This window comes from Zophobas morio, unplaced genomic scaffold (genome assembly GCF_036711695.1).
Source record: "Zophobas morio isolate AGI-343-1 ecotype UQ-CSIRO unplaced genomic scaffold, CSIRO_AGI_Zmor_V1 ptg000011l, whole genome shotgun sequence".
Lineage (NCBI taxonomy): Eukaryota > Metazoa > Arthropoda > Insecta > Coleoptera > Tenebrionidae > Zophobas > Zophobas morio.
Window position 1 is genome coordinate 11,641,263 of NW_026972116.1, and position 24,740 is coordinate 11,666,002.

Genomic DNA, 24,740 nt, shown 5'->3' on the forward strand with positions numbered 1-24,740 from the left:
TCATAATTACATAAAAACGTGGGTATTTTCACATTTTCTAGAAGATGAGGTTCTTAATTTAATCAATAAAAAATTGGTGGCAGGTTATAAGTAGAATCCAACAAATCGAGACCTTTAAAAAAATTATAAAATTTTATTTTACGATTTTCATTTTGTGATAACAGCTATAAAGTGAAAACCAGGGGAATAATAACCACCCCGCAGCCACTGCGTCATACGGACAATGTGAAATATATTTAAAGCACGCTACTAACGGGATAAAATGTCCTTCAGTAGTAGGTAATAGCAATCTAAAGTTCAAGTGTTTATTTATGTTTATATGTCGAAACAATGTCATGAAAAAATTAGTTTCATTTGAATGAGTTTGTCTTCTCAAAACAGAGGACTAAAATTATTAATTAAACCACATTTGAACACAATGTTCTGAATATTATAATTCTTATTTTATGGGGTGACTCGTTCTTAATTTGACTATTAAAAAGTTGTGATGACGTTATCAACATAGATAATTTTAGTCACAGCACAAAAGAAAAGTAGTCACAGCGTTACACCAATGCAAGAAAAAAAAGTAAACGGCCAAGTTGGGCATCGAACCCACAATCCCAGTACCGCAGGTGGTCGTTCTCCCTGATACATCCACTGCGCCACCAACTCGTGTTGGGAATAAAACGTTATTATACTTTGCGAATGTTTTTGCGAAAATTTAACAAAAAAATTGAAAGCGGATTCGTACACTACAAGTATAGGAGTATATTTTTGTGTAACATTCAAGTAATTTTGAAATACATTTATTGAAATGACGTCATCAAATTGTTAGTGGAGATGATTAGCCAAATTTTGGTTAGTATTTCTAATATACATACAAAATTTGACAATAATCGATCCAGCAGTTTCATACGTTACGTGTCTAATAAAAATGAAAATAGACACCAGACAGACACACAGACACACAAACAGACAGACAGACAGACGAACGGAAACGGGAAACTACTTTTTTTGTACTGTATGAGTCATGAAGTGTCGAGAACACATAAAAATAAGACAGCTTTGGGCCTATTTTTTTTTAACACACGGTATGGGTATCCCAGAGTCACTATTATTCATAAGGTTGTGATGTATTCGAAAAATAATTTTAAAAATACAACAACATCCAAAAAACAAGCACAAATTAGACCCCGTATCCCTCAGTCCGAGATGTTATTAATTTGACTGATGAAAATTTTCAAGGTCCTTTTCTCTCAAAATGGATCAACGTTTAAGATTAGTTTAATTACCATAAATGAACTATTAGAAATCTCGAAATTTATGAAATGCGGATACTGTAATCTGATAAGCTAAGTAAAAACATCTAGAAGTTTTAGATCATGGTAGAAGGAGACATGGTATAGGCATACGCATCGGGTGTGACGTCAAGTGGGGTGAAATTAGCGCGAAATTTAAAATACAATTCGTTATCCGACAACTAATTGACGTATTGGACAGAGCAATGACAACTCAAGCTGAAATTCCCTAGACTTCCCTAGCGAAGCTCACAAGAATCACAAGGTCGTTGATGCCACCTAACGTCACAAATGGATGCGCAGACCATTTTTAAATTGGTACATCGGATGCCTATACCATGTCTCCTTCTACCATGTTTTAGATATATCGTTCATATAAAATAAATTAGCCTGAATAAGTTTTTTTCAGGAACATTTTCCATGATTGCTGGAAAATTATATTCTTAATATTAAATTTACAGACCAGACCATTAAACATTTTACATGTTTATGGAATAGTTAAAGTTTTCCACATTTCAAATTAGAAAAACATTAATAAACTGATAATATTACACTCATGATACACTCTATTATGTCTTCTTTTATGGGATTATAAACTAAATTTAACGTACAATTTATTTTAATACTTGTCATTACACTCACTAAAAATCCACCAAATATCTACCTTAAATAATAATAATCTACCATAATAATAAATGAAAAGATTAATAGGTACAGTAACGTTAGGAGGATTCATAATAATTTGGATATTCAATTTCAACAATTGAAAGTATCGCCAACAGTATATCACCGAAACTCAAAATACCCTAAGAATTTTAAAATAAAACTGATGGAATTTAATCTAACCTCACTTTATTTCGGAATTCTTTGTTTATATTTCGTTAATGTTTTAACTTTTTTTCTGCTATAATGAATGACTTTTTAGAAGTTTCTAGTGATTCTAGTGATACTATTATTCTTTCGCCAAAGGACAATTTTTTACCAGAACAACTTGACAACGAAGATTCTGATGTTGAAGCTCTTGTAAATAAATATATTTCAGAAAATGCCTTAAAAAATCTCTCTGAAGATACTGTAGTAGTTGAAGAACAGTTTGACCATGAAGATTCAAGTGTCCCACGTACTAAACGACTAAAAACATCAAACGAAAATGAATTTTCAAACAATCGATCACTTTCGAGTAGTTCCAGTTCTCAAGAAGACATTACAAATGAGGCTGAAACATTACAGGTGTTGCAGGATAAATATAAACTAACTGCTGTTAAGGAATATGCTAAAAATGACGGTAAATATAAATTGATAATAAAATTAATTAATTATTTAATTTTATAGAATTATTTTATTTTATAAACTTGTAGTGATATTAAAGGAAAATGTCAAACCAGTAAACAACAAAGATCTGAAGAAACAAGAAAAAGAACTACACAAACAAGAGAGAATCAGAGAGAGGGAACAAAAGAAAAAAGAAGCAGAGCAAGAGAAAATTATTAAACAAAGTCTTGCCGCCGCTTACAAAAACGTTAAACCTACAGAATGTATGAAGGTTGGTTCTTTTGGCCATATAGTGGATTACATCCACAAGAAAGGTGTATATTTGTGTTTTAGACCTTTCTTAACAATGTTTGTATCATTTACAAAATAGTTTTATTTTTGTATAGTGGTTTTAACAAATGTCTAATTTTTTACAACGGCAACGAAGATGATAAATTACGGAAATGTACATTTCCCTTTCACTCTATAAAACTTTTAAAGTTCTTTCTCTAAAAATTCGTATTTTTAATGTTATTGTGTTAAGTATTAAAACGCTTATTTAATACCTCCGCAAAATTAATGACGTCATCTCAAAAACTTTTAGTTAATTAAACCTAATTGAAGAATACTCATACATACTATATTTTAGTTAGGCAAAAAAAAATGTTTCAAAAACGCATCAAACGATTGAGGTAATGATTTAATAATTTATTACTTTATTGCATAGTTTATTACTGTTGGAATAGACGAATGCATATCCACTCAAGAGTACAACAATGAGATAATAAATGCATTGCAAGAAGCAGGGGTCCAATACAGAATTCAGTCCCAGATATTTCCAAATACAATCAACTGGACCAGGAAAACGCAGTCACATTTTCTTAATGATGACGGAAAAGTATGCGCAATATTTTACAAGATTATAAACTGACTACTTGTTTTAGTTAGTATTAAATTCGCAAGACCAGAGTGCTAATGAAATATTGCTTATAATGAACTGTAAAAAATTCGTAGAACACGTTAGCGGTGATACTTTATCTGGGTATATACAATCCTTGCAGTCTGTTCTAGATAACAAAACAATCACATTGGCAATATATGGTTTACAAAGTTACTGTAAGTATCGTATTTCGTTTTAATATAAAGTCAATTGAACACTAGTTAGGTTCCTGAAAATTCGTAATCAAAGAGAGAGAAGGGCGCAACTAACTGATGAACAACAGAAACAAACAACTTCTAAAATATTCTTTGATGACTACCCAAAAGTTACCAAAGAAACTATAGATTATAAACTTACAGAATTGCAGTTGTTATGTTCTTGTTCACACCGTTTAATAGAATCAGCTTCTGACATGGGTTTATTGGTAACTCAATTCACTAAAGCTGTAGCTGAGGTTCCATTTAAGTAAGAATACAAGAACAATTTAACAGAGATAAATTTCGGTTTCTTAGACTCCAAAGATATGAAAAATTTCAACAGACAGAGTGGTTTGTAGCTGGTGATAACCGCGACTGTGTTAAAGTTGATAAAAATGGCAATGGTTTAAACAGACTTTGGAAGCAAATGCTAACAACGTTTCCTTTGGCAAGATTGGAGACTGCAGAAGCAATTACTTCCCAATACCCCACTGTATCGTCTTTAATAACGGTAAAAATTATTTTAGAGCATGAACTGATTTTCACATAATTGTTTTTTTCCTAACAACTCCTTATTAACATTGATTAAAAAACTCACATTATTAGTATTATTATAATTATGTAGTCTGCATAAGTAGACTTTTATAGTTGACAGGCTTATTTCTACAGGCGTACCAAAATTCTGAGTCAACTAAGGCAGCTGAATCCTTATTGCAAGATATCCCTATTCGAAGAGCGGCGGGTCCTTTAACATCTACCCGGAAAATCGGACCTGAACTTAGTAAAAAAATTTGGAATTTCTTTACTTCTACAGATGGAAATACACAGCTTTAAATAAAATATATTCAAATAAATATTGTGCTTAATAGTAAAAACCTATCCAGCCTTATAATAAGTGAGCAAACCGTACACCTATTAATCAGATAGATATGCAACTAATAATACACCATCTATTCAAAACTAGTATCCCGATCACGTCACTGCCTTTGTGGTTAGAATCACATTAATTATCTATTTATCTCGATATCTTTACTATTTATCTAGGAGAAGATAGTACACTACGTCCGATGCGATTTCGTCAAATAATTTCCAATGGAAGAAGTGCTCTTAGATTTTGCCAACATACCAGTGGAGCCTCCTGACGTACGAAGTACCTGCCTCCAGTGCGAGTAAATAATAAACCATACATCTTAAAGACTCTTTCCAATGTTATAAAATAATTACAGGCGCCCTACTAGTGTTTGTTGGTGCGTATCTTTACCAACACCGCCATTATGCCCCAGGAGCCGAATAATTCTTCTTCAGCACCCAGCAGAAGAAAAACGCTGTTTACGAACAGCCCCCATGTTACGTTTTGGATTGAGTGAAAACAAGTGTTTAATTTATAAAGGGAAACGTTTTCCTGGCCGCCATAGAGATTTGGAGACCATACTGCAAGAGCCTAACACAATTTTACTTTATCCTAGTCCAGATGCAGTAGACTTAAAATCTCTTCTCCAAAATAACAACGCCGAAACTAGTTTTAATTTAGTATTAATTGATGGAACGTGGCCTCAGGCTAAGGCTATATTTTCCAGTAATCCTATTTTACATAAAATTAAGCAAGTTAAACTGATCACCCATAGTGTAAGTAATTATATAATACGGACTCAGCCTACTGAGGGGTGTCTGAGTACGTTAGAGACGGCTACAGAGGCCTTAATTTTATTGGAGAACGACGACGGTTACAGAAACTTACTTCGGCCACTGCAGACTTTGTGTGATTTTCAGCTGCAGAATGGAGCTGTGTCACACCAAAGTAAAGAGTTTTTAATTTCAAATAATCAGTATCCTAAACGGATTGGAAAGAGGTTGAACAAGGTACTACAGTCAGCTCAAGTTTTTCGAGAGGAAAAATAATTTCTTTTGATGAGCCAAGTAACACATGATGGAAACAAACTGACGAAAGTTGAAATCAAAAGTAAGATATCGAAACGCACAAACGAGATAACCCTAGAAATACAGCGAATGTGTACATTTTGTAATAAAAAAATCCGTTGAAAATTATCTTTCTGATTACCACATCCTATATTCATTTTACAGTTTTGTAAAATTCAATCGTCCTAATTATGTGAACAATGAAACAACCGTTGAAAATGATAAGGTTGATAAGAGTTTTCTCCTAATAACGACACGCCCCTTTCTTCTAGCCATTACTGCCACTAGGAAAGTAGATTACGTTGTGTAGAGCAGGTTATCGTCAAAGATATTGAATAAGTATAGATACAGTCAAAGTGTGACCAATATCTCTCGAGTGAGAGGTTTATTCCCCCGCGGTACAGTTAATGTGACTCGATCTTGAAATGTGTGGCAATTAGTAACTTTTATGAAATAGAAATATATCTGTGTCCTTGTTATGCTCCGTCTTTTCGACAGCAGGTATTTTTTGCTTCCAGTATGGCGATCCTGTTACTGTCATTTGGCCGTCAATTGCCTTGGTGGTAACACGTCTTCCACGACTGTTTGCTGGTTACCGGTGACACTTTCTCGTTGAATAGGACTGGAGTTACTTTGTGACTGGAATAATGTTCTTTCCGGTCCGTTAACTCAATAATTCTAGTACAGTCTGTCGTAACCTCAAATCGTAAACACATCAAACTTTCGTTGACAGATAGCGAAAATTACTAGCCTCGCGCTATCTTTGTTTAACACATAGGTTAGGTTCCTCTCTGTCGAATTCCGACCACAGGCAGTTTGCCGTACTTTCTAAAAGTAATAGTAGATCTAGTGACTTTAGGTACAGTGGCAGACGAGTTTCAGTTTAATATAATTTCAAAAAAAACAAAAGTGTGGTTAGTACTGTGGTGACCGAATTTGAATTAGAATTTCGCGCTGAAAAAAAATTAACAGCGGCGCGAAATTGCATTTGAATAATTTGAATTTGAAAAAAAATCCAATCAAAAAATCGTTAAACATAAGCAACTATGTGCACGTTGGCGCTTTTTGGGTAGTAGGTAGTTCTGCTTGGAATTTTAGTTAGGGGGTTGGTAGAAGAGGGCGGCTTGGTAGAGAGGTGAGAGGCTTCACTGTGTGTTGTGAGTGAAAACCACGTGGTGAGTTAGCTGGGTTAAGTTTAGTTGGTTTCGTGGTTAATAAAAGGGAGGAAATCTTTGTTTAACGACAATTAATCGTAACGACGACGACATCACAGTTTCCCCAACACGCGTAGCTAACTCTTGCGGCTTCTAACGCGTACTGTAAATTTGTTTAATTATTTGTAAATTCACAGATCAGGTTAGGATTTTAATCATTAACTGGTTCTAACACAATTTAACAGACACTAGATTTGTTCAGACTGAGCACTTGCAGACGAGTTTTCATGAAATTCACTTAGTCAGGATAAATAAATCCCTTTGTTTACAAAGTTATGGATAAGTTTATAGATGCTTATAGTTACTTAAGTGTTACATTATAACACTTCTTAATTCCTCACACAAGATTGCTAATAGTTTATTTACCGCAGTTAAATTAACCTAAGGTTGCCCCAGTCTGGAAAAGACCGTGGAAAGTGCGGTAGAATTCATAATATCGTGGACTGAGATACGGGGAGATTACAAATTTTTCCCTTTAGGCAGATATCACCCTTATTATCATCATCACATCATCGAGATATTTCCCTCACAACGTCGTGATAACCCAAAGTTCCCGCCTTTAAATTGACCTTGAAGAAGTTTGAAAGGTCCGCGACAAATTCAAAGTATGGCCTTGGCTGTGATCGTCTAACAAAAAGAAAACCTACGTTGTATGTGTTTTTTTTTTTAAACATGGCGGAAAGACGTTCTTTCATACAAGTGAGCATACACTACGTGTGATTCGAGAGCGCAAGAAATAATAGACAAAATTGTTTTGGAGGAGCTAACATGGCACCCCTCTCAGGAGGAAAAAAGCTGTGAGGATTCACTCCTCAGCCCCAAAAATCCCCTATCGTATATTCACGGACATATTACATTTCAAACACCTTAAAAATATGAAAGAAAAGACACTCGCAAATTGACAGACATACACATATGAAAAACGAACAAACACGAAATGCAAATATTTGAATATCACAAATTTAATAAAAACAAAGCAAAATCTGAATTAAAGTAACTGAATGCAAATACACAAGTTATTACGGACGTGTGGCATCAAATTTAAAGTTACAGCAGTTAACAGGAGCAGAACAAAAGTACCCCTGGGGCGTTCTAGCACAAGCGGAGTTTGGGGCTACCGGTCTGGGGCTGTTCTCCCCCCTCGACGGTGATTCTATCTATCGCAAACCTACCCGTGCAGCATATTACACATCTCTAGGACGAACATGCCGTCCGAAACTAGGCCATTACGATCGCAGATGCGCAGTTAGGTCTCGACTATTGGGCCAAGTCGAGAGGACTACAACATCGCAACCGCCTCTGAATCTATCCAAACCTGTACCCTTTGTGCAGGCGACGCGATAAGATCTCTCCAGCTCGACTAAGAACCACACTTCGCTCCTGCCACGTTTTCCGTGTTATTTAACCTCAGTTCCATTTTAAATGTTCAATGTCTTATAACTCTGATATTAACAACAACTGAACAAGTGTTAAGGTTTCAAAAGAGCAATAAATAACATTTAAATTCGCCATACAATCTTGTGAAATTTTAAACAACAAATAATTCTTATGTGAGATTAGATTTGGACATCAGATAATTTATACGGTGGAAACATTCATCAACAAAGTATTTACACAACAAAACTTAGCAAAGATTTATGAAACAAAAGATCTAGTGTGAAATCAACTTGTGCAAATAAAAATTTTATGTGAGGTTAAAACTGGAGAGCATGAAATTTACGTTCAATTAAAATTATACAACAAAGGAAAATTACTAAGGTTAAAATTGTGAGATTAAAGAAATATTGCATGAGGTGAATAATTGCAAAGTTAACGAAATTTACATGAGATTAAGATTTGCCACACTTTATCAACGATTCAAACAAAGAGTTTACATTATGTCAAATTATATCATGATCTAAGTGACTGGTTACTTAAAAAAAAACAATTTACTTTGAGAGTTTAGCATACCGCGAACTGGTTACCCCAACAAAACACATAATAAACAGACACAAAAATATCCAATCATCGTTGCGAGGAAAAAGCGTCTCGGTGATGTAAATTTTTATCGTTGCAAGGGAACACCTCGATGGTGTTATTTTAGCGTTGCGAGGAATAAACTTCGTTGATGTTATCAATCTGCAGCGTTGTAATGTAATCAATCTTTAACGTTGTGAGGGCAAGCCTCGATGATGTGATCAATCTGTAGCCTTGTGAGGACAAGCCTCGATGATGTAATCATGATAAAGACGATAATAACACGATGATAACCGCCTAAGGGAAGAAATTATTTTAATCGCCCGCCAGTTCGCAGTATAATGAATTTTGTTTAACTACCGTAAATGAACTATTAGCAATCTTGTGTGAAGAATTATGAAGTGTTATAATGTAACACTTACGCATATGCATCTAGAAACTTATTCGTAATTAAACAACAAAGGTATTTTCCTGACTAAGTGAATTTGATGAAATCTTCTAACAATTGGTTTATTTAAATAATCCTGATTGTTAAATTGTGTTTGCACTAGCTGACGAGTAAGAAAAACTAACTTGATTGGTGAATTTACAAACAATAAAACAAATTTACAGCACATGTTTCGCACTTTTTCGATTAAAAGGCCGCAAGAATTAGCCGCGCGTAAACAAAGGCTTCCTCCCTTTTATTAACTATCAAACCAACTAGTTTAAACTAGCTCTTACCCTTAGATCATATAATAAATAGATACCACCATGCCGTGTTCTTTCCCTAGGACAGCCTGTGACGACATCCTACTGTCACACATCTCTCTCGTGCATGGAGGGATTACAATGGAGCTATCCTTGCCTGATCACTATTTGAATTTTGCGCGCCTAAATTTTAGGAAGTATGTCTGAACTAACTTCGGAAGAAAGATGTTGACAGCTTGATTTTATAAATAATTCACAGTAGATAACGAAAGGAATAGTAAATTATTTGGCAGCAATTGTGATCCTTTATGACTACATCACTTAAAATAGGATCTTTGTTCTAAATTCTAAAATTGTTTTTTGTACAACAACTCGAAAGAGAGGTTAGAAGAAACATCTGTCAAAAGCGATTTGTTGCGCTGGTGCGGTACAAGGATGGAAGTGAAATAGACATATACAGATGAAATGCATATAACAAAGATGAAGATGTGGTGATCACACAAGGATAGCATTATACTACTCCCCTGGACGTAGAAAACGACAACAGATAGCTTCATGTCTAGTCACACCTTTCAGTTTGAGTATTGGTATCTATTTATTATATGATCTAAGCTCTTACCACGTGTTTACGCTCACAAAAACACATTCAGACTGACGCTCCGCCACGCTGCCCTCCCTCTATCTCTACCAAACTAACTAAAACATGCAGAACTACCTTGGAGCCTGGGGGACTACATGCATATTTGGTTGCCTATGTTTAACAATGTCTTTTTTTGTGAGTGAATTTTTTTCCTCTTTCAAATTTAAATTATTCAAGTGTGATTTCGCGTCGCTGTTCATTAATTTCAACGCGAAAATTTTGATTTAAATTCGGTCACCACAACGTGGAAAACTATATCACCGAGACCTGTTTTTTCGCAACATGGATAATTACATCACCGAGACGCATATTTCCTCGTAACGCAGGACGCATTTTGTGTTTATTTATCATGTGTTTTGTTTGGGATAAACAGTACACGATATAAACTCTCAACGCTAATGGTTTTAGGTAGCCAGTCACTTGGATTAAGGCATAATTTAACGTAATGTAAACTTATTGTTTGAATCGTTGATAAAGTGTGGTATAATTTAACATCGGGTAAATTCTTTGTTCTGGCAGCGGCCATGTTGAAAGAGTATTTTCAAACCGAGCACATGTTTGAACTGTAAAATCTCGTTGAACAAATTAACAACTTTGTGGGTCATATGGGACGTGCATTTTATTCCTTCGATTTCGATCATTATTTGCACAACGTCACAGGATTGATCGCATTTCTAGGAGACATAATTTTGACGCATTTTAGACACAAAATACTATACTCATGTAATTTTGTTAGCTTGCAATTTTTCACCACATACAATTTTTCTCTATCTCACAATTTTAACTTCAGTAATTTTATTTTTTGTATAATTTAAATTGAACGTAAATTTTCATTCTCTGCACTTTCTAACCTCACGTAACATTTTTATCTGCACAAGTTTTACTCACACCAGATCATTTGCTTTTATAAATCTTTGCTAGTTTTTGTTTTGTAAATATTTTGTTGATTAATGCTTCCATCATAAAATTGTCTACTGTCCAATCTTAATCTCAGATAAGAATTCTTTGTTGTTCCAAATTTCACAAGAGCGTATGGCGAATTTAAATGTTGTTTATTACTCTTTTGAAACTTTGACACTTGTTCAGTTCTAGTTTAATATCAGAGTCATAGAAATTGAACATTTGAATGAAATTGAGGTTAAATAACACCGAAATACGTGGCAGAAGCGGAGGGTGCGGTTTCTATTCGAGCTGGCAGGATTTATCGCGCCATCTGCACAAAGGAAGCAGGCTTTGTATAGAAGTCAGGGGGGTCGAGATGACGTGACGCTGTCGATTTGGACCAATAGTTGAGACCCAATCACGAGTTTACAACCGTAACGACCTGCTCGTACGGCATGTTGGTAATGGAGATCTGCTGTGTCGCAGTGCTTGTGATAGATAGAATCACCGTCGTAGGTAGGAGAACAGCCACGACCAGGAGCTCCAAACTCCGCTCGTGCTACAACGCCCTCTATAGGTATTTTTGTTGTGCTCTAAAATGAAATTGACATAGTTAGATCGCCACACTCTTATAGCGCTCTGGTGCCGCTGCCGCTGCATAGTTTTTTATTAGAATTTTGTTCTCTTGTTGACTGCTACAATTTAAATTTGCCGCCACACGTCCGATATAACGTGTGTATATACAGCGTGTTATTGAAAGGTACGTACAAAATAAAATCGGCAATTGGTCTCGAAGTATGGGTGCTAATAGTTAAAAAACGTTCAGGTAAAAGTGTTCTTCTTTTAGAGATAAAAATTATAAAAAATTTTGTCCAAATTCGTTATACGCCTCTGATAACAAGATCATCTCTCGTTTCTATAACAACATTTAGTCTTGACACAAGTTGTATTGTTACAGTTGCTAGGATTTACTAAAATAAATTAATTTTACCTAATTTATCTCTCAGTAGCGTCTAAAAAAGTTGGATAAGGGTTAATCTTCCCCTTACAATTTTGATAACACAAAATAAGTTTTTCAGACTTCTTAGACTTCGCGAAGAACTGTCAATTTTGTTGTACGTAACTTTTAATAACACCCTGTATTTGCATACAGTTACTTTACTTCAGATTTTGCTTTGTTTTTATTAAATTTGTGATATTCAAATATTTGCATTGATTCAGAACGTCTAATTTGATTTCATTCAAAGTTTGGAAAGTTTTTTTTTTGCTGGGCATTAAGCGGTGTCTTTAACGGGCACAACTTAGTCGCAGCTTTTTTTTCGTCAGCAGAGGAATAAATAATTTCGTGTTTTATTTATTTCCATTTTGTTAGACGATCACAGCCAAGGCCAAATTTTTGAATTTTTAAATTTTTCGCGGGCTTTTCAATTCTTTTCACATATCAATTTAAGGCGGGATTTGGGTTATCACAGTACACTTCTCATACGTTCGAGTAAATATCTGGTCGTGGTCATTGTAAACATCCATTAAAATCTAGAACAATGACTAATGTATGTAATTCACTGAAATTAAAACTAATACATCGCAATAAAATCTAGTTACGCTACTGACCCGGTTCGCGCTTGTCCGTCCATTCACGAAATGTGTACGAACACGATGCGAACAGAGGAGAGGGTTTGCGTATGTGTGATACAAAACAATAAACACTGTAGTCCCTCTACACATAAAACTTCTTTGGTTATTCGACTGAACGAACATAACCTCACTTTATAAAAGTGACAATCATGTGACAAATGATGATTCTCTGACCACAGAATGTTTATTTAAAATTTAACGACTAATAATTAACGTAGTAATATTGTCACAGAAATGGATTACTACAAAATAAAATTCAACCCTTCCGTGCACAAAAAATATCTTTTGAGGATTCTTCGAGGGTTACCTGCTTCGTTACAGTCCATGGATACCCACAGGTAGTTGCCATAATCATACATTTTGCTTATTTATGTGACTTATTTTAGGATGCTTTTAACTTACTTTGCAATATCGGGTCTAGATCTTTTGAATGAATTAGGCAGTATTCCTAACAAGCAATCTATAATTGACTGGATTTATTGCTTACAAGTTTGTGATGATTCAGGTATTTATGATACATTTAAAAAATGTGGTTTAATAATATCTTGTAGAACTTGTTAGTGGCTTTCAAGGGTCTTCAACTCTTAACACACCATTTAATTGTGGTCAGAATGCCAATTACAAGTGGGGCCATATTGCTAACACGTATTCAGCATTAACAACGTTAATTATTTTAGGAGATGATTTGGAGCGCATCCACAGAGACTCTGTAATTAAAAGTAAGTTCTTAGTACACTTTTGTTAAAACTTAATGAATTTAAGTATATCGTTTGGTCATCAGTCTATAATAAATTTGAAATAATGTCATTTTTGGTTGATTATTTAGTGTAATATGAGGAAAGGTTTGAACAGTAGGGCAAGATCAATTATTTGCGCCTTTCCCACTTGTGAATTTTTCATTCTCGCCTAACTTCTTCTCATTTGTTTTAAATATTGTTGATTTACCTTCATTCCAAATTCTTTTTCAATGTTTTTTCCTACACTACATTTTTCATCATAATTTGTAGCGTGCTTGTTTCACCAAATTTATTATAATAAAAAGATAACATATGTGAGAATATTGTATGACTACCCATCACATACGTTAATAATTGCGTGATAATCTAAAGAAATTAAAAATGACCCCCATTTTATTATAAGTACATACTTACACTCAAGAAAGTTAGGTTATAATTTAGATTTGTGCCTTTAATTCTATGCATTTGTGACAGGTGAGGAACAGTCATTTTATTTATTAATCATCACAACGAAGCGGCAAAATCCGCGAAATTTCAAAATCACCTTGATGTACAAAGTTTTATAATCGCTTTGCTGATTGACAGATATGGTACGTCAAATTATTTTTGCAGGCGACCGACGTTAAAAGCATAAATTTCAGATTTCTTTGTCGTTCCTATTAAAACTGCGACAATTTTTTATTACCATAAAAAAAACTATAGTTCGTTGAAATTCTGGATGCCTGTAAGAAAATTTTAAAGGAGAAATATGTGTTAAATTTTGTCTGCGTCCTTCAACATTAGGACTGCTTTGTATAATCCACCACTTGTTGCATTACCTACATTCTTAACTTGTTGGTAACAGAAATGACAGTTTTGTTCCAAGCGGAAAAATCATTCGTTTTATATGTATAATCACACGCAAACAGAAGTTTTTGTGTTTTACCTTTAACCTTTGTTAACATTCAAAGATTTGTAGCGCTGCAATCCCTCTTTACATATAATGTATATAGTAAAATCATAGATGTTCTCTGGCAAAATTTACACACCGAATTTTGGACGCAATAGGTTACGGTAGATGTTGTAGTTTTAATTTGAGAAATTGCAAAATTTTTGCATTCGTAAACTAGGAATTATTGTAATAGCGTCTTGCTGTCTTGACGTTTTTGTACCCCTAAATTACGAAAAAGTAGGTTCTCCATTTCTGCCTGCCGTTGTTTGTCTTGTCTTGAAATTGGTTGTAATTATTTAAAAACCTTCGAATATTTTAGAAAAATGCGTGTTCTTTAATCCACTTTGCCTAACAAAACTATACATCCTAGGTCTACGCACACTACAGCTTCCCAATGGCTGTTACACAGGGGCCAAAGACGGATGCGAATACGACATGCGTTTCGTATTCTGCGCGGCCTGTATCTGTTACATTTTAGACGACTGGTCCGGCATGAACATCGATAAAACTGTGGATTTTATAATTAAAAGCATAGTAAGTTGTTTCCTTAATCACCAACTTTTCGCTAAAGAACACATTTGTAGTCATACGACTTCGGCATAGCACAAGCCCCCGAACTGGAATCGCACAGCGGCTCGACTTTTTGTGCCGTAGCAACACTAGCTCTCACTAAGCAACTGCACAGACTCTCCAAAACACAAGTAGAAGGACTGAAACGATGGCTGTTGAATAGGTTCGAGTACGGCTTCACAGGACGACCGAATAAACCGTCGGATACTTGTTACTCTTTTTGGACGGGAGGAGCTCTCAAAATTCTGAATGCATATCAGTTTATTGAAGCTGCTGATAATAATCAGTATATCTTAGTGACGCAGGATAGAAATGGTGGGTTTTCGAAATGGGTAAACACGGTTCCTGATCCCATGCACACTTACTTGGGATTGGCCGGACTGAGTTTTATGAAGGAGGAAGGGATAGGAAGCATTTTTCCCGATTTGAATGTTTCTGTGAGGGCGCATGAGCATTTGAAGAGTTTGCATAAGAAGTGGAGGGAGGGGTGAAGATGGAGATTTAATTTTAAGGCCAATTGTGCTGTCAGAGCTTTATAAAGTGGAAACACATATACAATAACTACTATAATTTTTACAAATTAAAAATAATAAATGTTTTTAAAGAAAAAGTTTGTTTGAATTGGCTTAGTAACTGTCAAAAAGACAGGTAAAACCGTTGTGGAAAAGGTCAGTTATTTATTATTTTTACTTCCCGAGCGTAAGCGACGGAAGCATTGTAATCGAGTGCGTCGGCCGACTCTACTTTTACGTTTTCCCCTAGAGTGCGAAAAAATAGGTCTCCCGTTTCCGTCTGTCTGCCTGCCTGTCCGTCTGTCCGTCCGTTCGTCTATCTGTCTATCCGTCCGTCTGTCTGCCGTCCCGATTTTTTTATATACGCATATTTAATAATTAAATGTTAAGAGAAACTAAAATAAACACTATAATGTCCAATAAACTCGTACCATGTTTAGGATCACATTCTTTGAAATGTGCAAAATTTTATTAGAATTAGAAATCACTCAAATACTGATGGTCATGTTGCATATCGCATAAATCCGGACTAGTACTGTCTCAGCTGTGGTCTAGAAAAAGACAACCAACTTCATTCGGAAGCAGCATTTCCAGTAAAGGAAGTGGTGGAAAACTCGGACGCCAGTTTTTATTGTGGTATGTTTTACTCGGACGAATCTCGAGTTAACTTGATGGAAAAAGGTTTGGTGGTCAATCAGAAACCAAAACTTGCTTTATAACCACAAATTTCATAGGTATGTACTAAGAATTTAACTTCACCGACTACAGTTTTGGAAACGTCAAAAACTATTTAAATTTTAAGATTTTGTAATGGGTTTATATTAAAATTTTTACCAGCATGCAACTAGTATTCAAAATTCATACCAAACTTTCTAAGATTCCACGTCGCCTTGTAGATTTAAATAGAAACAGCGCTCCATGACAGTGGAGTCTTGCTCAGCTTGAAACATACGAAAACCAGTAACTAGTGTTAACTGTCGTACCTATTCTTCAGTGTAGCGTAGACATATTATACTTCAGATAGCCCTTACGCTCTTGGCTCTTGGAAAAATGGTTCCATTACAAGGTTTCAGTTATAGTGTAGGCAGTGAAAAAGCTTCACGTATATGTATTTGAGTATTTGAGTAAGTAGGTACCTTACCTTATCGCCACCACCTACTTACTACCAACCTACCCTTAATCTCTGGACACTTTGGCTGCATGTCGAATAGGTACTCTCCAAAGTGAGCAAATGTATAAACAAAAACTTAGCCTTGTTGCTACACGCTATTTTCACAAAAGAGGTCCCATTATGCGCTAACCAAAGTCTTCATTTCCAAAACCAAAATCTGATACTCTGTTCTTCGCAATGGACGGGCCCAGTGTTAGAACGAGTAGCGCGAGGTGAGAAGCAAAGAGGCAGTGGCAAGGATTTACCAGTACCTACTTGAACACAAGATTCATTGTACGTGCATGAGATTGGATTTGAAAATGTAGGGAAAAGCTTTTCGATTTTGGTTTTACCCGCCTTTGCTCTAAAAGGTGGGAAACTACACTTTGGATTTTCTTATAGCAACCCCAGGCATATTTTTTTGAGACTACACGCCCGACTGGCGGACCAGCAATTTCTTGCCTAAAAGAACCCATAGATTTTTTACTACAAGGATCAATAACCCGATTTCCGAGATCACCTTCAGATGGCGTATCCATCGAAAACCATTTACTACTTACTTTCCATGGCATCGCATAATCATATCGCGCTCATTACTTTAGACTTTCTTCAACGAATATAAACGAATTTATTCTTTACCAAAAAGGACGTTTCACCCATTCGGTCAATCCGTCTAAAATCCAGTTTGATCGCGACACTTAATTTTGGTCCGCCAGGCCACCAAGCACGAGGCCCAGGGGCTTCCCTAAATCCACCTTCTTTTCGTCGTTGAGAAGCCGCAACGGTGACCTTCCCGAACCTTTGACTCAGCTGACCAACTCAATGGCCTTATCTTGTAAGTTACTTCTGGCCTGATTAATTGTGTTTGTATGTATTATTCTGTTGTGACGAGCCGTCACTAAATTCGTTCACGAGAAAATTGTAACTAAAAAGACTAATAACAAACCCTCAAAACATAACTCGAAAATTTGCAAATCTTAATTAATTAACACGCATGTTCTAATCGGCATTTAGTACCATTCAAATAGATAAACAAAATCAACTATCAGGAACAAAATTCGCGTATTCGCAAATTGCGAATAATATTGCGCTTGCCACACATTGCAAATAACTTGTACAAAATAATGCGCCAGAAACATCGCCAATCGCAATTACTTTCGTCTAAAATTGTATCCAAACTAAAACAGCTGCAAACGAAACGCAGACGCATAAAAAACATCAAAGAACGCCGTCGCTTCAAACTTACTACGTCATCAACCCAGCAGTGCATCTGTGCACGCACACTCATCTTAGCCCTCGCCAGAATGATCCCCACTTCATCCCCGGAACTGAGATTTCATCAGCTTCCCATATTTTTACCATATAAGGAAGCGGACTTACCGATTGGTCGACGCATCTTCACATTTTCATGACCATATAAGGGCATATAGTACCACACAAAAGCACGGTTCTATTTCTGTCCAAAACGAAGCTATATAAGGGTGACTTTCCAGCAGGAAAGGGATTCAGTTTGAGTAGAAGTTTCCAGTTGCCGCCGAAGGCTCTGTCCAAACCGGCGTCGAGATTTTTATTAATTTTGCTGAATTTTGAAGAAATCCGAACTTAGAAGAATTTGCTGAGCCCGAGAGGAAGATAGAAAAATTCTCAATGCTGCAGCTGTGTAAGTCTACCTTTTAGTCATTCTTAATTTATCTTGCTTTCCGTTTTTTCGTCATGTGTTCTCGAGTTCGAATCGTACATGTGTAGCGTTTAATTTATGCGTTTTCTCCGTTACGTTGGGTGTGAACAGTTAGCACCGGCACCGAAAGTAATCTTTAGTGCTTCCATATGTTCCCGTTTGTAGGTGGTACGTTTAGCCTTGCGTCAGTTCTTGATTATTGGGGAGGATTTTTCGATAAATTACCGTTTGCTTCTATGATAATTATTCCAAATTTCTGTAAATTGCCGATTTAACTCTTTTGCTTGCGACATAAATATTTTATATGCGTTTTGGAGAGGATTTTTCTGATTTTTACCATTTGCTTTTATAATAATTATTCCAATATCTCTTTAAATTTGCCGATTTAATTCTTTGCTTGCGAAATGAATATTTTATGTGCGTTTTTGGGAAGTTCCCGAATTGAAACCTATTAATCTAAATTTCTTGCTGTCGATTATTTTATATTGAATTTTTGCCGTTTAAATATGACTCCGTTCTCTGATTATTTTGCTATAGTATATATTATATTGCTATCTTTCTCACATTATACTTTATTTTAATCGCCTCATTGTATTTTAGCGCATTTATGATACTAACGTCCCAATGTTTAACTGCATGTATAAATTATGACTGTTTATTTTTACATGTATCTACCTGTCCTATAACCATCAATTTTTCTCGTGAACGATTGTTGTGCTCGGCATATTTAGCTAATCGATGTATGTGAAAACTTATTTATCTCTCTTTTTACATGTTATATTCATAAGTTGTCGTAGATTTAAGTGCATGATTTTTACCCGTTATTTTAGTTGTTCTCATGATTTAATTAATATATATAAATGCCCAATCGCAATTTATTTAAATAATTAAGTAATGATTCCATTTAGTAGTTAGTAGTTTATTTTTTTTTGGTTATTTATCATGCTCGTAATATTAATGTTGTTTAGAAGGTATCGCATTTAATTATGGATTTACCGAATTAATTTTTAGTGTTTTTGCATGCTGATTTTCTAGGATTACGTTTATTAATTAAAAATGTGGGTTATGTTCATAGATTTTAAGAGTTTTATTAGTGGAATATAATTGCGTAGCGCTTTAGAAGATAGTTTTGCATGTTGTTTTGTTTTTTCGTGTTATGTGTGTGAATTGATTTTATGTATTATTTTTCTGTTGATTATTTACACATTTACTCGATTATTCTTTTGACATGCTTATAATGCTTTCTTTAATATACGTATAAAAATGTTATAAATGTTTAATTACTACTTCTTCCCCTACATGCAGTTTAGCTCTTCCATTTCCAAGGAAATGGGCCGACACCCAAATAAATAATTTTGTTAGTGTCCAAAAGCTCGGCCGCGGTCAAAACTATTTGGGCACGACACTGTCCTTATAATGCCACATATCGACTATCCACATGTTGCTTTAATTCATAAATTATATATTGGATTCTTGCTTTGCTTAGGACCTCCGCGTCGTACTGCAAGAATTGTCGTACCAAGATTCTGCCTTGCCTTTTCTCATCAAAGCTTTCAATCTAATGACCGGACTTCCTTCACCCTCAAGCCGTGCGTACCCATCGCGGCAGAAGTGTACAAAAGTGTACATATTACTGCCTACCTACTAAGGGTACAAAACCCTAACCGTTATTTGCAACCAAGCTTAATGTTCATATTTACTTTCGTTTATTGTTTTCTTTAAAGATGTATATAATCGTTACGTACCCTTAGTTCGGAATAAATTACTCTAATGACCTATGAAGCGAAATTACATCGTGTTTTAAGTTGCTTTTCTTACCCCCTGAAGCGACCCTTCACAAGTCCTGAACCTAAGAGACGGCTACCAACAAAATCTCGGACATCAGAATTAGACAAACCTCGGACGCCAAGTACCTAAGTAAGCAAATTTAGAAAAGAGCTGACAATACTCCCATACGACGACTGCAATGAAGTTTGTTGTTCTTTGTAGCCAACATAGGAAATTCATCAAAAATGAACGCAACTAGCCAAAATGAAGCCGAGTACACCTACGATAAGGTCTTCTAACTAAATAATGGGCCCAAAATGAAGAAAAATATACTTGGATATATGAAGCGGATATTCAGCTAGTTTACCAGTTGTAAATCATAGCATTACACCAATGATTCCGAGTCATTTATATCAATCTGTTCGGGCTACCCTGGACCCGATGACAGTGCCGTGATATAACATAGAAAAGAACCTTACTCCAGCAGTATCAGCTTACAGAAGATCTTTTTGAGGCGTAACGTTAAAAATAATACCTACATAAGCGGTATTTAACAGTGTGATAATGATAAGGCTGATGGTTCTTTAAGGGTGCCGTAGTCTGATGGAGTTCGACGACGAAAGTCTTACAATGTAGAGGATCTTGTCGCCAAAATTCATGTTAGCGACAAACGGGATCTCGATTACGGTGGTCACAGAAACGAACAGTTTTAACAACTTTCTTCTTCCTAGAGCCGACATCGAGTCAACATACACATGTTTGGAACTATTCTTTTTCTCTTATGTACTAGTGAAATAAATTGTTTAATCATAAACCCGTCGTATAACTGCCAACCTACGGCACATAACAACTACAACAGCGTCTGGTTCTGTCTTCCGATAACAGGTGCAATGAAAACCACACATCCCTACGACTCTCATGAAAATATAGACCGGGTTGTCTCTACCTTACCGGACTAGGTCTGACTTCCTCAGAATGCGAAGCTCTGGTCTCAAGAAAAAAACACCACAGGGACAATATTGCTGAAAGGCTAATGGAGACCAACTCTATCTTCAAGATAGAGGATGATGGTTGGATCACCTACTATGCTGATGGTATATATCTGCCTGATCCTTTACTGGCGAGTAAGGGACCAGGACTGTTTTTGAGGCAGAAATTCTTACTTTGATTGAACGCGTCATAGAATATCTGCCGAGAGTTTTCACGAGAAAGTAGATCTGTATATTCAGAGGCAGCCAACCTTCGCTGAGGGCCTTGCAGTCTATCACGCACACGTCGAAGCTCTTCTGAGTATGTCACAGCTGAATACAGGATTTAGCTGAACGCAAGAAAAAAATCTGTGGTCTGCTGGATTCCTAGATATAGGTATGTATGAGTTGTAAAGGAAATAAAAGACCAACGGTCTGCCCAGGCAGCGTTCTGAGAGAGGTTTTGTAGAAGCAAATCCGATTCTATCGATTCCTAAAAGTGCCCATAGAGAAACGCAGAATGCATAAGTTTACGCCATATTCAGAAATGACGAATTTTAAAACTGGGTCAGGATTATAATCGGACGCAAAATATGGTATCAGGAAAGAACAAATGGAATGGACCAAATTTTGAAGTCACATATGACATTGGACATACAGCTATAAGGTGCAAACTGGCCTTTATTAAAGACACAGAACTCTTATATGATCCATGATCAAAAGATATGCGCCTCTACATGATAACCTAACTGCAGTGCGTACCCTTCGTTCGTGCATTAAAGAGAAAATACTTTACATCATGCTCCCTCATGCTTCCCTTCTGGGTAGTTAGAGAATCGCCGCTGTTAATTAATGAGCTCAAAATCAGCTTGGAATTTTTCATTTTAGTTAGTTAGGTCAACTTATTGTCAAAACCTACATCGAAACATTTCACAGTATGAAAAAGAAGTAAATATTACATTCCTTGTAGGCTTATCTCATCTTATCTCCAACATTCCTTCGGTAATTTTCAGTCCTATCATTAGAAGTAAACCACATGCTCCCTCCGTTCTTATACCAACCTCCCCGATGGATGCGAATACATAAGCTGCGACGAAGTTCCGGTGGGACGGGACGGTGACGGTCCGGAATCTTGCCGATAACGTGTGGGGGCGGCGTGCTTCGGTGCCAAGCCTTGGACTGACTAGTGCCGCTGATATAGAAACACGTCTGGCCCACCTAGGCTTATGCGGATATCTTCACGCCACCGGGGATGGCGCCTTCGGTCAGGAGCGGCGGTCGCTCGGGCGCCAGCTCCCTCTCCGGGGGAAGGAGCACCGGGGTTGCTTTCAAGCCGGAGACACGGATCTCCAGGTGGTGAACGCCCGCGAGAACAAGAGAAAAGCGACTTCCTTCAAGACCTTGGAACGGGAAATCGCGTGGAGACGGTATGGCGACCCGGGAGGGGAGCGAGGTGGCGGAATACGACGCGTGCTCGACGGTTTCGACTTTTGACGGTGACGACAAAAAAAAAACAGTGACGGTGGTACAGTTTTTCGCTCGGGGGGGCGATTCAAAACCGGTACACAGACAGGCAGAAGACCCAAAACCGTACTTACGATGGTCAGTACTTTCACAGGGCTCTGCACTCTCAACAAAAAACATCGTCACTGGGGAAAACAGCCACAGCACTTCGGTCTTTTCTCTTGGAAACTTCAAGCAAGAAATCCTCTTCTTCCGCCGCGTCGGCGCGACCATCACGGATTTGCCCCCAACTCTCTCGGTACGCGCCCCGGTTTCTGGCTCGCAAAAATTTGCTTCGTTACACAGTTGTTAAGATGGTGTGGCGGCAAATCTAAATTATGGCAATCGAGAACGGAATTTCAGTTCCTCGTCTGTCACCCCTCCTCGGTGATTCTACTGTATAAGAGGGGTATAATACACACGCCACATATCTATGCCCTAAAAACCTACCGCATATTACACATATCTTTCACGCCGTCTTCGCAAAACAACCCAGCTATTGGAATAAGCAACGCGTTTCACGCGGACGCAAGTCTTCCCATGAAGCTTAAATTTCAACATCTATTTGAGCAATGACAAAACCGCAAACTTGAACTAAAAACCATGTGTTCCGCTTTCGTCACGCGAATTTGTGTTCCTTTTTTTTTCAATTAAATTCAAATTCTATCTCTCTCGAATTGGTAATGATGACTGAATGAGTATTACAATGACTTAAATTGATTATGCCACACTCAAGAATTTCAACCAACAAAGAATTTACATGTGTTAAATTACGCCACACTTTATGAAAAATTTTACACAGCAGAGAACTTACACGATGTTAAATCATATATTAAAATTATAAAATCACAATCAGCTGGTTTTGGAAACGCTACGCTCTACAGGGTGCAGTTGAGAATAAATGTTCAATTCAAGCCGCAATGTATTATTAATTCCGTAAGACAATAATTAGACCTGCAACTAACTATTAAACTGGTAAGAAAATATTAAACCCCGTTTTTCGAGTCCATGGGAGTATAAAATTAACCGCAACTTTTCAAAGTCCCTTTTTTCTAAATGGGCCAACGTTTAGATTAGTTTAAATATCATAAATGAACTATTAGCAGTCTCAAGTGAGAAATTAAGAAGTGTGTTACAGTGTAATACCTACTTAAGTAAAAACATTCAGAAACTTTAGTCATAGCTTGATAAACAATAAAATGAAGCCTGAATAAATTAATTTCCTAACACGTGGTTTATATAGAACAATTGCATGAATTTTAAATTGTGTTCGCACCAGGAACAATAAAAAATCCTAACATGAACTATGGATTTACAGACAATAAACAAAAATTGACACCACCTGTTGACATCGGCGAAACTCCACATTTCAGATTAACAAATCCATTAATAATAATTAATTACGCTTATGGGGGAAACTCGTCGCCACAGGTACAATTAATTTTCGTTTAAACAATGACTGTTTTATGGAACTACAAATTAATCTTAACCTAGGTACTCTTAATGTTCACCACGTGGTTACACTCACACCAAACAAACAACAAGTGGCGCATCAAAACCAAAACGAGTCTAGTTTCCCACGCATTAATTAACATTGCCAACCCCTCACCAGCTACCAACTTAAAGATTGATATTCACTAATTCCCTAGAGGAGCTACCACCTATTTGAAGTTACACATGGTTGCATATGTTTAACGATTTTCTTAATTTATTTTTCAAATTCAAAATATTAAAAAATTTGTATTCAAGCTGGAACACCACAACGTTATCAGATTCTCAGATCACCTCCAGCCTCCAGAGAAGGTTCCAGGAATTAATCCCGCTTCACATCGCCATTTTAAAATCAACCAATTCATAGGATATAAGTTTAAAAAAGGCATTCAACTGCGGAGCTGAATTATAAGGCAAAAAATTCCATAAAGAAACCTTTAGTTTGTCCCTTTAATAAACAATACAATCTAGAAAGTAAAAATGTTATCTCTATAGAGTAATAACCACGAGTCACCTAGCATTTGCAAAAAATACGGATTCGATTTTTTTTGCTAACAGTTTAAAACAAGAATTACAATTTTTATTAAAACCAACACAAACTGTCTGCCTTATTAGGTGATAAGTATACAAATTAAATTAAATGGGTCTGTAAATGGTTTGAGCGATGGCGCGTAGTTGGAGGCGAAGGCGGGGCATGAAAATTGATATTGACCCCGACTCGTATTGCTAGTTGCCTATCGACAAGAATACACGTAAAATTGAGCTTTGGCCATGCGGTATTTTTGCAAAGCTCTACTTCACCAGCGCCCTCTTTATTACCATCATGAGTAT

General features: G+C 36.4%; 3 protein-coding genes across 4 annotated transcripts; all 3 read left to right on the forward strand.

Moving 5' to 3' along the window:
• Nucleotides 1–2,120: 2,120 nt before the first annotated feature.
• Nucleotides 2,121–4,522, forward strand: LOC135126488 (crossover junction endonuclease EME1). The gene is made up of 7 exons (XM_064052508.1): nt 2,121–2,565; nt 2,639–2,823; nt 3,259–3,429; nt 3,476–3,647; nt 3,693–3,936; nt 3,984–4,179; nt 4,338–4,522. Exons 1-7 carry the CDS (start codon nt 2,190–2,192, stop codon nt 4,500–4,502), a joined length of 1,509 nt encoding a protein of 502 aa, XP_063908578.1. The 5' UTR covers nt 2,121–2,189; the 3' UTR covers nt 4,503–4,522.
• A 100-nt stretch (nt 4,523–4,622) lies between these two features.
• LOC135126489 (tRNA-uridine aminocarboxypropyltransferase 2) lies at nt 4,623–5,711 on the forward strand. Its single transcript, XM_064052509.1, has 3 exons — nt 4,623–4,659; nt 4,713–4,837; nt 4,895–5,711. Exons 2-3 carry the CDS (start codon nt 4,761–4,763, stop codon nt 5,565–5,567), a joined length of 750 nt encoding a protein of 249 aa, XP_063908579.1. The 5' UTR covers nt 4,623–4,659; nt 4,713–4,760; the 3' UTR covers nt 5,568–5,711.
• A 6,989-nt stretch (nt 5,712–12,700) lies between these two features.
• On the forward strand, nt 12,701–15,450 carry LOC135126920 (geranylgeranyl transferase type-1 subunit beta). 2 transcript variants are annotated; one of them, XM_064053154.1, is made up of 5 exons: nt 12,701–12,940; nt 12,989–13,107; nt 13,280–13,321; nt 14,641–14,804; nt 14,855–15,450. In XM_064053154.1, the coding sequence occupies exons 1-5, from the start codon at nt 12,837–12,839 to the stop codon at nt 15,329–15,331; spliced, it is 906 nt and encodes a 301-aa protein (XP_063909224.1). In that variant the 5' UTR covers nt 12,701–12,836; the 3' UTR covers nt 15,332–15,450. The 2 variants fall into 2 exon arrangements, with proteins under 2 accessions (XP_063909224.1, XP_063909222.1); XM_064053152.1 differs by having other exon boundaries at nt 12,703–12,940; nt 13,154–13,321.
• The last annotated feature ends 9,290 nt before the right edge of the window (nt 15,451–24,740 follow it).